The following is a 14,681-nucleotide window of genomic DNA, read 5'->3' as shown; positions in this document are numbered from 1 at the left end:
CACTGTCTTCCAGCAGTCTAAAGACACATATTCAAATTCAAGATTCAAATTCAGAGAACTTGCTTAACTTTCCTTAGCACTTGCTAGCATTAGCACTTGCTAAGGAAAGTTGGGGAAGACTGAAGGAAAGAGTGAAGTTGACAGTATTTAAACTTCAAGTCAAAGATAAAAAGGATGTTACAGCTGAACTGAAGCAGACTGGAGAGGAGCCCTGAGATACTATTTTCTTTCTGCAGAACAATCTTTCTTTATTTCCGATTTTAATTCATGCTTTCACTGAAAATTGCATTCTACGAGGACAGGCAAAACCAGCCATCGAGTTAACTACTTAAAGCTTCACACAAGAACGTTTGATATAAAACATACTGCTGAAACAGAGACTAAACGCAACTATGATTTGATTAAGAATAAAACTATCAGAAAAAAATATTTTCATGGTAGCAATTAAAAGCTTGGAAAGCAAAGAAGATTGCTGGACTTTATATTAAAAAGTGTACAACACCAAATGTTCTTAGGCAGAAGATAGACTGCCATCTGTTCTGCAATTTCCTACATTGACTTTGTCAGAAAAGGCCAAGGATTGTTTAGAACTGAACCAATTTTGTTACATTCATGTCAAAGTAGGTCAAACAGCATTTCTGTAGGTGTTCAAGACAACTGCTTTGACATTAAAGAGTGTCCAAGGCAAAGCTGAAGTAGGCGTACAACATTCTGCTAAAGGCAGAATGACCAGATATCTTATAAGCTCTTAGCTGTAGTCTTAACACCAGCACACGACAGGTTGTGTCAACACACGACAAACAATCCTGGAGCAAAAGTATAGCAGAGACACTCAATATGGAATGACTGTAAACTGGAATGACTTCTTAGACCCCAGCTCAGTGTAGGAAATGTTCTTCTAAATTGGCAGCTCCTTCTACTCTACAGAAGAATGGCGGAAGAAATTCAGAACAATGAAAGAAAAAGGAAGAATGGCAACCAAAGAATGACCAGATACAGTCCTCACATCAAACCACCATGACTCGTAGGCAACATAATAACCTAATAACAATAAGAGCAACTTAATAAAAACAATGTCATCAGCACTTTATCAACTGATCTCTCTTTCCGCTCCTGAGCAAAGAGGTTTTAAATTGAAAACATTCCAATCAGCCAGTATTAGTAATTCCAAGTAGAAAGTATGCATTGCTTCACTCTGAAAAAGAAGTTTCCAGTCAAAACTAAAGAAGTGATTGACTAAATCACTGACTAAAGAAGTCAGTGATTCTAAAAGTGCATTTCTGATGCATTAAATGTCAGCGCTTACACAGCCTTCTCCCTGGGCTTGATACTGGAGATGCTACAGAATGAGAAATATCAGGATTTGCAAAACAAACCAAAAATAGTGACATGATACAAATATAAGCAACATTTCACTTTGTGACTCAGAAAACATGTCTCTTTCATATACTTCTCAAAAAGAAGAGCCAAAAAGGTTCACAGCATAAAACAGCTTGCTTTGTAATTTCAAACATTCACTGCTTGTTTGAAACTCCTGAACTGAAACCATCTCCGTTTCTCTCATAAAGCTCTATCTACTTTTACCACCAAGAGGAATCAGATAAACAGGCTGAACTCAACTCCAGTTCAGCTAAGAAAAGAGAAAAAGGTCCACATAAAAAAAATCTCACGTACCCTGCTTTATGAAACTGCTTTCCTCATCACTAAACATACCACTGAACTTTTGAGTTTGTTTTTTTTTTTTACCTGCTCTTCATGTAGAATCACTTGCCCTTTGAGTGGATTTCCCAGGGGCGCCACAGTCACAAAAGGCTGCCAGACATTTCCAACTGTTCTGGGGAAGAGGTCATAAAGATCCACGAAGTATCCACTCTTACTAGAAACATTCATAAAGTACAAGGAAACAGGATTGCATGTAGCAACGTAAAGGACATTCTCAGCTTCATCTTCTGAAATAAGAAAATAAGATAAAATTAATGAAACGTTACTGACATTGTACATTGCTCTTCTGAAAGCATATATATCATAAAGTGGGCAGATATATGGTTTCAGACGATATAGGAGAGACTACAGCAAAACAGACACTGTTGACACAGGAAGATAAAGAGAGAGAAAATGTCTCTTGACTAACAAATTTTTTAGCAGGTAGAATGTTGTCATAAAGCTATCAACTCTTCAAACAAATAGTACAAGACACATCTATCCAGACTTTTTATTTTGTTTATAATCTGGGTCTTCCCTCCCTTCTGACCTACCAAAAGCCTCCTGCTTCCAATTACGATACTTAATAATGATACATGAGATGAATAGAAACTTCGTATGAAAATCTTTACATATAGCAGTTTTGGATTCGCTTCAGAAAAATCTCTAAATTAAACCAAAGCTATGCAATTTCTGTTTCACTTTCATAAAAGCTGGTGAGTGCATTTGGAGTTAAGGAGACAAAGGATATATTCTAGTATTAATCATTAGCGGCTTGTTTATAGTACACAATACATTTTAAGCATGTTTAATTTTGAGCCATAAAAATAGGTCATGAATATTCCTAATGATGCAATTCTCATTGGGACATAAGCAATATAGATAATTAAGTCAGGCTTGATCCAATCAGAAAGAATTTTAATCAGTATAAGCTCTGATTTGGTTTGAGAATGATACATATCTTTAGGAAGACCATAATGTCTCAATGAAATTAGCCTCCCATTTCAATGTCTGATTATTTTTGTATTTCATCTACTGTTTTAAAAAAGGAAAGAGGAAAAGGTGAAGCAACACTCTCTCTCCTATACTTCACTGCAAATATTCCCAGAAATACACACTGTTGTAAATACACTAAGGTGTTTTATCGCACTCATATTACCCTTGTACATGGCTATTAGCCAGCACCTATGGAATCAACAGGCCTTCCTTATTCCATGATATTTCTTATAAAACTGGGGATCATTACCAAAGTAAGTTAATCCCTTTTCTTACTGCACCTTTTGTTACAGCAACATCACAAACGAAGTTAACTTCGTTCAAAGGCAGCGTCCAAAAGGCAAGCTCTTCTGAGAAGCTGAGGGCCCGGGCTTCCTGTCGCTCAATGGGAAATCCTTGAATATTTAAGTGAACAGGTCCCTAAAACAAATGACAACAATTAAAGCTTGCCAAAACATTTCATTCACCATTCCTTATAAAAATCCAGGGTTTTTTTTCAAGACTGTTAATGCTATTAACAATAGGAACAGACCAAACATTAAATAAATGAAAGGGAAAAGGAAATGCTTTTCTGCAAGCATCTGAATGTCCATACTGCCATTTTCTTTACACCATACAAACCATGCCTTCCATCCTTAGTCTTTTCTTGGTCATTCCTCAGTGACATGATTGCATCAAACACTGATATTTGATATCAAACACAGTCCATACAAAGAAAAATCAGAACTTTTTTTTTTCTCATAGAAAAGCTAAATGATAATTTCTTGATATGTAAAATTTCAATTCCATGTCACATTTGCAGTTGAGCTTTTTCTTATTTACTGAATTAATAATTGCTATAATTAACCCAAGAACTCAAAGCTGAAAAGGACTAAAAAGCTCTGGCTGAAGGTCAAATCAGACCAAAGGTTCAGATTCAAACCTGGCACTGCCAAAGCCTCGCAAGAATTCAGCTGCATGTGAAATAAGAACACAAAAATAGCTTTCATTCCAGTCTCAGACCTTATCCAAAAATCTAGGGAGATTCTGAGATATCTGAGATATTCTGAGAGATTTGAGGGCTGAAACTGACCACTTCCAAGCATCCAAAATTGCTTTAGAGGTCCTTCAAAAATCTTCAGCCTCATAAAAAGCTCAAGAACTTTTGACCAGATCCACTGATTTTAAAGTACATTTCAAATTGTGAGAGCTAGGTGCAATAAAAAAACTTTTTTTTTCTAGTCAGTATAGAAAACCAGAAACAATTAACAAAGATGAAGTTTTGTATATCCACTTTTTTTTCTGAGGAAATGCATCACATTTCAGGTTTTTCAGATCCCTATATCTAAACTCTTCATTTTTTTTTTAAAAAAAGAACACAAACCTTTATATCTATTCTTTGAGTTTCTGTTGGACACAGCAATTTCTGTCGTGCACTTCCCGTGTCCTCAATTTTCCAGTAGCCCATAAATTTATGTTCTGGTAACGGCAGTCTGCCAAACAGCATAGAAATAAATGAATTTTCATATTCATTAACCAGCAGTTAATATGGAATAAATCATTTAAGTAACATTTCTCTAACAAGCCACTTCTGCATTTTCTCTTACAGAAAACGCTTCCTCAGTGCTTTACCATTTCATTTCTTTTACATTTTAAATCACAAAAGATTTAGTCTTCTGTAATACCAGTATGATCACAATCTAAACAGCATAAAAAAGGAGCCTGTCACAAAATACGAACTCAGAAGAAAAACTTTTTCCAGGCTGAATTACTAGAGGTACATAATAAAATACATCCAAATCATGTAAAAATATGTCTCTTGTTCTGCTTTATTCAGTTCAGGCAGAATGTGACAGCAGCAAATAAAGTGGCACATTCCCCCAAGAAAACAGCAAAACGAGCACAGCAAAGAGTGGCAAATTCACCATGCAATTACAGGAACTCCTTCCTACGTTTGGCTCGTTGTACACAGATGTGAGTCTATGCCATTGCCTTCTGCCATCTCAGCCTACAAAAAGGACAGGGACATCTCCAAAAGCCTTAATTAACTTTCTTGATGCAATTTCTTCATTTCCATGCCTTTTATTTAGTGAAGAAACATACAGCCCACGGAAAAACTCAGTTATAAAGGAAAAGAAAATGATGGGGTATGACAAAGTAGTTTGAAAGCAGAAGCAATTTGCAATAGATAAAATAAATTTGACATTTCTAATTGGCATAAATACATTCAAGCTAATGAACTCATACCTTTATGGGTTCTCTTATTTGGGATGAGTTGCTCCTAAACAAATCTATGAAAACTGCATTTTGTGTTACAAGCTGTTGCATGTTACTGCATGGCTACAGAACTTGGCAAGAGAACTGAAGATATTCCCTCTCCCATTTTCTATAAATATCTCCAAAGTCTATTTTAAGGAAGCTCTCCTAGAACGTTTTATAAAAGTCTGTGCTTGGTGGCTTCTGTCCTGCCTGACGATGCTTTTTCCCGCTGTTACAATTATTTATCCCTCTCCACCAACCGAGCTGGCACCTCTAGATACAAGAAGTTGGTTTCCTTTCTTCTTGATGAGCTTTCCGCAGTAAGAAAGGATCCCAAATCAAAACCCTCAGGTGAAATGCATATGAACCTTGGGGATTTTCATTCTGATTTATTAAGAGCTTAAAGGAAAAGGCAAGGAACAAACACTATTATCCTCCAATATTTCCAACTCATGCAAGAAACATAACATTATATACTGACACCACACCTCAACCAATGTGGAGATGCCAGTTCTCCTGGGGACAGAGTCCCTCAGTTTCCATCCCCATTCTGCATTTGGACCATCTGCCAAGGCAGCCAGATAGCCAAAGACAGTTTTTGTTATTTTGGAGTAGAAAATGGACATGTGCTATAGATCAGTGATGCTCCTAGGTGAATATACAGCTGTCAGCAATCAGAACTTGTGGGCATTAAATGAGGACACTGATTTTTTTCCTGTCTCAATCAAAAGAACCAGTAAAGTCTTCACTGCCTGTTTTGTGGCTTTTTTCAGAGTATCAGTGGATACCAGTGTTTGGAGAATGATTTATTTTGCATTCTTTCTCAGTTTGGTTTGCATTTTTCCATTCTTTACAACTAGCTGGTCTAGCCAGATTTGTCCCAAATTAAGAACAGAAATTAAGCCAAAGTCAAAAGCAATTTAAGCACAATATAGTTTAAGTTACAACATGGAAGACCACTAGGAAAAAACTGTTCAGGATGTACTATTTTAATGCATGCCCAATTCTGTGATTCATGAAGACGGATTCACATTCTGGCATTCATGCGGGCAGGAATAAGGCAAACAGTCAAGTCATTAGATATGACAGATTATCCACGAATGTGATTTCTATATTAAGCTCCCATTTGGGTTTCAAATTAATTTGCTGGCAAAACTTTGGTTATTTCTTGAGCCAAAACAGTCTTGTGTTCAAAAAGAGAGAGAAGACTTTCGTTGTTGTTGTTCTGATCGCTATGAAGAATCTGAAGTTCTGATATGCCTATAATCAGTGATAATTGTTTCCTGCTAGCTCAATGGAACATCATCTTCCACAAGGATTTGGACTTAGTTTGTAATTCCTTAAACATTACTCCCATGAGCAACATGCTAGAAATCAATGGGTTTAGTAATAATCATGAATACGTATTAAATTTTAAAATAAAACATATGTTAATAACCAGCTTTAAACAAATATCCTGCTTTATACAGCAACAGAATTAAAGATTGCATTCCCAAAGAAAGAAAACATTTCCACTATGTTTCAGCTTCCTGGAGATTTGCTTTGCTGAAAGTTCCTCTCTTCCCTTAGGAAAAGCAATTTCTCCTTTCTCCTAGATTCTTGAGGTTTTATTCACTGCCGTGTTTCTGAATGATTTATTTTTTCCAGAGTAGCAGACTAAGAAATCATAAGGAACAAAGAGAAGGGAAAGGTGGACAAGAATTCAGAGGAAAAAAAAAAAAATGAACACCCAGAATTCAGAAAACAAAGTTCCTTTGTCAAGAGTAATAGCGATCTTCATGTTTCAGGTTTCCTTTAACTCTGTATCACTGCTTTCCTAGTGTTTTCTCATAAAGACCTAGCCTAGGGAAAACTAAGAGCATTGAAGAAGCAGGTCTTATAATCACTCTGCCTCTTGAATGATTATCAGGAGTGAGCGAAGGTGAAGAGAGACGGGAACAACATGGAATCTGGAGACACGAACCACACTAAACACATCCGTATTTCTCAACATTCCTCCTCTATTGAATATATATTATGTGCAGTAGAGTAGTTAGAAAAATTTCTTTCCCCAGGACTTACAGGTAACAAGCAAGTTTTGCAAATAACTAGAAGTGACAGCACTAGAAAAGGTTGACAGGGCACTCCTGCCACGGCGCAGTATTTCAAACTAACTGAATGAACCAAATACCTTTTCCATAATAAAACGGCAGACAGAATGCCACACAGATGCCACAATTGGCAAAAATCTGAAAAGTAAAGAGATGGATGTAGAAAAGCACACAGGTTAGGTAAGAATTCTGCTGCAACTCCATCAATACCTCCAACTGTAATGTACAGGATGAACTTTTGATTTATGCTTTCCTCAAAAGCTGGAAAAGGTTTGTAACAGAAAATCTAAATGCCAGACTGTGGTAAGATTTTTTAAAAAGGCAAGGCTTAAAAGGAAGTTCTGATGAATTATTCCTAGTCAGTTCGTTCATTATGGATCTGTCAAAACCTGCAGGTTAAGAAAAATCTAAAAATATATTTCTATGTTAGCTTATGCTAGTCTTAATCTTACATCCTGTTCTTCTACAATAATTTGCTGTGGACCATAAAATGGTTATATAAGTGGAATTTTGGTTAGAAAAGTTGATGTACACAAGAACTACACTTGACACAGCAATTCTACATAAAAGCATTATTTAGAATTTCTTCATAGACTGCAGTCCAAGGGGAGAAAAGCTGTCAAAAGGTAACTCTCCAGTGGCTTCTGCTGCTGGAAAACTTTTCAAATTGACTTCTAGAGTACCCAATTTCTTTTGACTTGTACCCTTCTGATCTAAAAACAAAGTCATTTGAGGGTACTTTTTAAAAAGTAAATAGAACTTGCTTTATAAGTTTATACATTTACATTTTTGAGGAAAATATTGGGAAAAGGCTAAGAATCTTGTAACAATAAAGGTTCTGTGAATAAAAAAACTCTCAATCTGGCTATCATAGCCAGTATAGCTTCAGACATGAATTATGTCAAGCAACAAAACTATTTAACATGCAATTTCGTAAACCAGCTCCATGTTGGAATTGAATGTATTATTTGAGGGCTTAAATAAGAGTGTGTGTTCCATTTAGGCAATCTTAATTTTTCAACTCGGATAAAATATAGTCTGACACCAGGGACCTTCTTTGCCAAGCAGATCTCTGTATTTTATGCAAAAATCTTTTCATCAAAAACATAGGCAGGAGACAGAAAAGACTTATTTAAAACCACTAGTTCCTTGACAGATGACTGCAGAAACCCTTCTCCTCCATCCTAGGACGGAGAGGAGACATCCATGATAAAAGCCAGGTCCAACATTTAACTACAAAGGGCTTGAAAGAGCAGTTCTTAAGAGAATAGCAAGCTCATTAGATTTACATAGGATTACATTCAGTATATGAAATAAACATTCGGGTTAGAGCAAGCACTTGGAAATACGTAGTAACAGCAGAAATAAAAGTGGGGTGGTCATTTCCCCAAGGATGAATGCCAGAATTAGAACAGAATTAAGCCATTTTACCAAAAAACCTTGAGAGATCTGAATTGTGTCACAAGATGGCACATTAAAATGAATACAAACAAATGAATACAAACAAATGTGACATAATAAATGTTAATGGGAAGACACAGTTTCACTCAATGCAAAGAAAGATAGTGAATTCCTAGAATCACTTTTACCACTACCTTTACCTCCCAAAGCAAAACCAAACATGTCTGAAAAGGTCATACTATGTGATACAGACACTATCACTCTTATAAGCTGACAACACTGAGCATAACAGTGTCTTGAAGAATAGTGATTTTAGCTCGAAAAAAAACCTCATGGAAACAAAAAAGCTGAAGTGTTCAGATGGGGAAAAAGTTGAGCCTTACTTTACTTGATTTTACTTGAAATACAGGAGGAAAAAAAAACCCCATTTGTAGTGTCGAATAATAAAACTAGTCTAATTCACTGTCTGTTTCACCATCATACTAAGTGTTAGGGAGTAAGTGGAATCCTATTCATTTAATATTAGAACAGGAGGAACCTTCACAGAACAAATATGCTGCAGAAGAATTGAAAGTCATAATACTGAGCCGGAATATTTTTCTTTGAAAGAAAAGATACCCTGAGGCTAACATTTTTCTTCCACATTTCTGAGTAGATGTAACATTTTTTTTTTTTCTGCGGGCTTAGCAATTGCTGCAAGATCTCATAAGACAGTGTGAAGCCGTATACAAAAAGTGCAATATATGACACTAATTTGGCAAATAAATGAAATAGTTCCTATAAAAGAAGAGCTCACTTGAAACAATAAGTACTAAAGGACCTTTTGGCAATTAGTGACCACCTGATCTTTCCTTCTAAGAGTAGGTATATTAGTTCCAGAGTCTTAACTAAAATTCCCCTATGGGCTACTGATGCATTTTCCTGTAATTTCAGTTGGACACAATCTTCAACATTCACTGTCTTGAGACACTGTATTGAAGTGCTGGTCATGTGCCTTGTGTTTTTGTTCCTAAAATAAGAGCAGTTATCTTTCAGCAGGGATTTAAATAATTCTGATTTCTACTTTTTTTTTTTTTTTTAAGTGACAGACAGAAAGGCTTATTTGAAATTTTTAAAAATAAAATAGAGATTCACAAATTGAACACATGCCAGAGAGTACCTGAAGTCAATATATCAGTACAATGATGTAGTAGGTAGCTGAGTGGTTTGGAGTTTCATCCTAATTTTTGTTTTATTCAGTTATGGCACCAGCCAGTAAGTCTTTAAAGTCTTGCAAATCAAGGCCAGGGTATACAACTAGAGCTCTGTGGAGCACGTTGTTATCAGCAGGATGCTCTAGAAAGTATTCACAGTAAGTCTACAGCTTGTAAGATGCTGTAAACTGGCAGGAAGATGGGCTCAAGACTGGAAGTGATCTTGTCCAGTTAGAGAAATACTCTGAAAAAATACAAAAATACTCTGAAAAAAATAGAATGCAGTAAGAGAAATGCAATTGTAGAAGGGGAACGAGTGCTATTCAGTGGTTCTGCTGAAAGGGATATAGAGGTTCGTGTTCAGAAAAACAGAGATGAGTTTCACGTTGCAAGAAATGTCTGTGTACTCGGATTTGTAAAGGGGCTGCTGCATGAAATATGTCTGCTACTCAGTTCTATCAGGAACTATCCCATCCAATATTAGGCACAAAGTTTAAAGGTAGACATGAATCAGGTAGAAAGGGGGGGAAAATGATAGAAAGCAGAGGGCAAAGATAGTATATTTAATCTAGAAATGACTAGGGGCAAGGATATTTAAGAACAAGACTGGCTTCCTTAGGGAGATTACCTCCATCACTGACGGTTTTCAAGCTTGGATCGAGAAAAAAATCAGGTAAGGGATTAGATAGAACTTAGTTTTGTTTTCTTCCTCTGAAGGAAGTGGGATGGACTAGAATAGCACCATTATTTTAGCCTTGATTTCCTTCAAAACAGCAGAGAGAAGATCTGTATTCCTGCTCTAGATCTGAACACCTAGTAGCTCAGGGGCAGCCCTTTCCAAACACCATATCCGACTGCAGCAATGACTTCATCAGGGGAGCTTGCAATGCAAGCTGGACCAACTTGGAGAGGCTCCCCAGGCTTTCTTTAACCCCAAGGCAGAATCAACGACAATGAAACCCCAAAACACGTCTCCGTAATTCAGGGTGATCCGCTGTGGTCTGCAAGCAGTTATGACAGCTATCCTGGCAGGGAACAGGGGGATTATCTGAGAACCCAGTGAGACCGGAGCCAGGGGGTCAGACCAATCCCATCCTGGTAAGTTACTCTTAGTGACTTGCTTGTGAATTTTGGTAGTTTTCCTCCTCTTTGCTTTCAGTGCAGAGTGTGGCTGTCAACCAAATGAAGTTTTTGATGAGCATCTTGCAGGGTCTTCTAGGACAGGTAAAATCTGTCCTAAAAAAAAACCCCAAGGAATTCAAAAGGTCCAGGTGATCATTCCTGACTCAAAATGATCAGCTCTTTAATCCTTTTTCTCTTCTAGACTTAAGAGCCCTCAATTCCAGTCCTTCCTCTTACGTTTCCCAAGTCTCTGACATTCATGCCACTAAGCAGCCCTCTCCAGTTCATCCACGTACACCTGCATCTAATACTTCTAAAAATATATATATATTAAATGAAAGTTTCTTAAAAACAACAAATACTGTTTTTCTCTGCAATAGAATTTTCCAAATAAATTTCTTTTTAGCAAAGAAATTATGTCAAGAATTCCAAGCGTGCACTGTCAGTTTGATATATACTGTAGCTGATCAAGCATCGGTTCCCAAAGTATATAATACTTCCACCATCAGAATGGAAAGGTTCACCCCAGCCATCAGACTGCCAGGTATAATATTATTATTATATATTATATATAATAGGCATATGTAGGATGATAGGTATTATAACAGTGCTGCTTCAACAGGAGAAACCTACACACTTGACACCTCTCACACCAAGACGTCATGCCACAGGAATCAGTCTCTCCTTAGCAAATGCAAAAGTAGTATATCCCACAGAAAACTGAATTTTTCATAAATTCCTCCCTGTTCTTAAGAAAGCCTTGTTCATTAAAGGGAAATATTTGTTTCTCCGCATCAGAGTTCAAGGCACAATAAGACTTCTAACTACTTTTCAATATGATTTACTTAACCATTTTCTCTGTGATATATACAAGAATGAATTAAGGTTTTCATTTTACATTTTAGTTTATTCCAAGAATTTCCATGATTTTTTTTTCATTCCAAACCCTAAAAAGTACAATGTAATGTGTCAACCACTAATATAATTAAAGAATACCGATATACAGACACATACAAAAGTGGTTCTTAGAGCTTAAATACTTAAGTGTGTTGTTATGGTCTACAGAAGCATTTTGTAGAGCCTTTGTGAGTATTAAAAACAAAATCCCAGTCCCACTGAAGACAGGTTTTTCTTTTGATGATCTATGATTCTATGATTCTTTTGCTACTACTGTAGGTGGCAAATAACACGACACAAATGAGTTGCAATTCAATTAAAAAAACACAGGAGAAGAAACAAGTATTTCCCTTTATTTATATGTATCTGTTTACCATACAAACTATCAATATGTACATGCACATTAAAGATTAATATTAGTAATAACCAAATACTCTATCATATAATATTTTATATTTTTATAATATGTAGTAAGCAAAATTTATGCAAAATGAGAACTGGCTTCAAGTATTCCAAATTGCTTTTAAATCAATTAGCAGCAAGATAACAGACTATCAAAAAAGTGATCGCAAGAGACCTGTCTTCTTAATATATATATCTTATGTTACTCTTACTCCTTGGCCAGCTGTACATTCGTCGGTTTTGCTCCGATAGGGATCCCATGTTTGTGCAAAGTGCTGATTAAAATTTCACGCATTTCTTTGTTGTACGAATCGAAATCAAACACGTTTCGAACAACGTTTGCCAATCCTTCAGCTGGAAATTTCTGTAAAGAAAAAAGGTCCCCACACTGTTTCATTGAATATCTCTATTAAGCTACAGCACATTATAAAATACTTTTCATATGAAGAGTTTTAACAGTAACCTTGCTCAGCTTATACAGATGCACAAGTTTACAATTCCCTGAGAAAGGAAGGAAAGCTCATTCAAGTAAGAAACAAGATGCTGACACTAAACGTGAATTAAACAAATAGAAAAAATAAATATATAATGATTTTTAGTTTTAATCATTTTAATTACAATATAAAAGGATGGGCTAACCACTGAAATGTAATGTATATTAAATATCACCTGTATTTTAAATTTAGAACTGCTTTCTGCTACCCAGGAGAACATGCCACAAATATATGTATTCATGTACTCAAATACACAATTTACAAAAAAATGACTTTCAGCCATTGATTACTATGACGCATTTTAGTAGAAATGGAAATTAAAGATGCACAAAGATTTTTTTTAATTAGTGAAAACTACTACCTTAAATGTGCTGACCTAAAGAAAAAGGAGTTTCAAACTTCATTATTATTTCTTCCAACACAGAAAGTGCTAACTTTTGTTTACTGAACTGTGACTGATGATTTATGGCCAGCTATGCAATTCCAGATTTCAGACTAGCCCATTTCATCTTCCTACACCTATTAATTATTGCTGTGCTGCAAGAAGAAAAAATTTTCCTGCCTTTTTATTTCCTGGGAGACTTAAAAAGCCTTGACAGAGCAGTCATTGAACTGACGTAGTAGAAGAAGCTGAAGTATTTTGCGTTTTTGTGTTGTGGAGTTTTTTTTTAAGTTGTCCTATGGCTTGGTATCATTCTGCTTAAAATGTCTACTCCTTACTGAATGAGCACAGGTTCCTTCCAACAGATGCTCTAACTAAAGACCATATAAACATTTCAGATGTGGCTCTCTATTTCTATAAAATGCAGCCAACCAACTGGCACCAACCTATCTCATTCACACAGCATGTATTGTTTTACCCGCCCTATACTAGATCCTGAAGAAACCTTGGTGGAGCAACTCCAATATTATATTTTCACTAATAGTTTCCAAGTATTTTCATGTGTTTTTCTGAATCCTTCTGACACCCTTCTCCTCAATGAATGGTATCAATAGTTTAGTTCCCACTGTACCAGTAGGACATCTTATAAAATTTATTTCCTCAGGTACACCTGATCACCACTGTCAAAAAACTTTCTGAACACAAGTACTTGCCAAAATGCCCTTCCCTTCACTTATTAAAAAATGCAAATCTTCTGTTTTCATCAGTACAAATACAATCACGTTTTAAAGACTGCCTGGGTAACTGCCTACTGAAGAAAGGCAACGACAGTTCTCTTCGAGGAAAAAGAACAAAAACACCTTTGAACATTTGAACTGAATGGTTTTTTAAAAATCATTTGCTTCCTATTGATTTATAAAACACAATTACTGGACAAAATATTGATCTCTCATCAGTCTGGTTCTTGTCCATTGATTCCTTCCCTAAACAAGCAACACCTCTGTGCGCACCTTTCAGTACTTTCATATTTTAGATTCTTGGCTATTTCTTAAAATAACGAGTAATATAATTTCTGCTTGTAATAACTCTATATTATTATTATTATACAATAATTCTATATTATGTATGCTCTATGCATTAATGGATGCAAAATTATTACAGATTTTGCCTTGGTGAAAAATCTCTATTTTTACAGATTTTAGTTTCCAAGAGAACATGTATTGCTATAGTCTACTTAAAAGATATCAGGAGAAAAAAAAATTTGAAGTACATAGAAGGAACCTTAAATTATTTTATATACACTGATGTCTACTGCATTCCTACCAGCACTCCTGAAGGCAAAGTGGCTATTTATTCATTGATTTATACCCTGTGTTCTCACCATCACTCACCCTTCTATGTTTTTGTGACTTCAGGTCTCTGTGCATTGCCCGTGTTGCTAGCAGTGTCCTAGAGGCCTAATCCTGCTGCCATGATAGCAACAGATCTCCCCCCACCTGCTAATTTCTCCCTATCCTGGTCCTCCTCCGCCGTCTTGGAGGCCCTCCTACATCCTATGGCTCAACCTGAGCTACATGTGTGTTAATCCATTACCCAGTATTTTGTGTTTGGTGGGCAAATACATACTGTTGATGTGTGTGGAGCAGCAAGGAGAGGAAGGGATATGGACAGCACCTGGATAAGCCTACTTTCCTTTTGAGATATGGTCAAACAGGAAAACAAAATGGTAAGCATCTCTTCTCTTAGCACCAAAGCGCCCTGAACG

At 36.2% G+C, this 14,681-nt stretch overlaps 1 protein-coding gene across 1 annotated transcript in view; it reads right to left on the bottom strand.

Moving 5' to 3' along the window:
* The window catches only part of VWA8 (von Willebrand factor A domain containing 8), a 158,804-nt gene that overhangs the window by 50,566 nt on the left and 93,557 nt on the right, over positions 1-14,681 (bottom strand). The window contains exons 26-29 of the mRNA XM_088530943.1: positions 12,253-12,404; positions 4,061-4,169; positions 2,979-3,117; positions 1,747-1,949 (exon numbers count right to left, since the gene is read on the bottom strand). Coding sequence (XP_088387069.1) covers positions 1,747-1,949; positions 2,979-3,117; positions 4,061-4,169; positions 12,253-12,404 — 603 coding nt within the window. The remainder of the gene's footprint in view (positions 1-1,746; positions 1,950-2,978; positions 3,118-4,060; positions 4,170-12,252; positions 12,405-14,681) is intronic.

Source organism: Tinamus guttatus, unplaced genomic scaffold, assembly GCF_059628265.1.
Source record: "Tinamus guttatus ecotype Peru unplaced genomic scaffold, ASM5962826v1 Tinamus_guttatus_pri_ptg000394l, whole genome shotgun sequence".
In the NCBI taxonomy this organism is placed as follows: Eukaryota; Metazoa; Chordata; class Aves; order Tinamiformes; family Tinamidae; genus Tinamus; species Tinamus guttatus.
The sequence above is the reverse complement of the archived record's forward strand: the minus strand, read 5'-3'. Positions and strand labels throughout refer to the sequence as shown.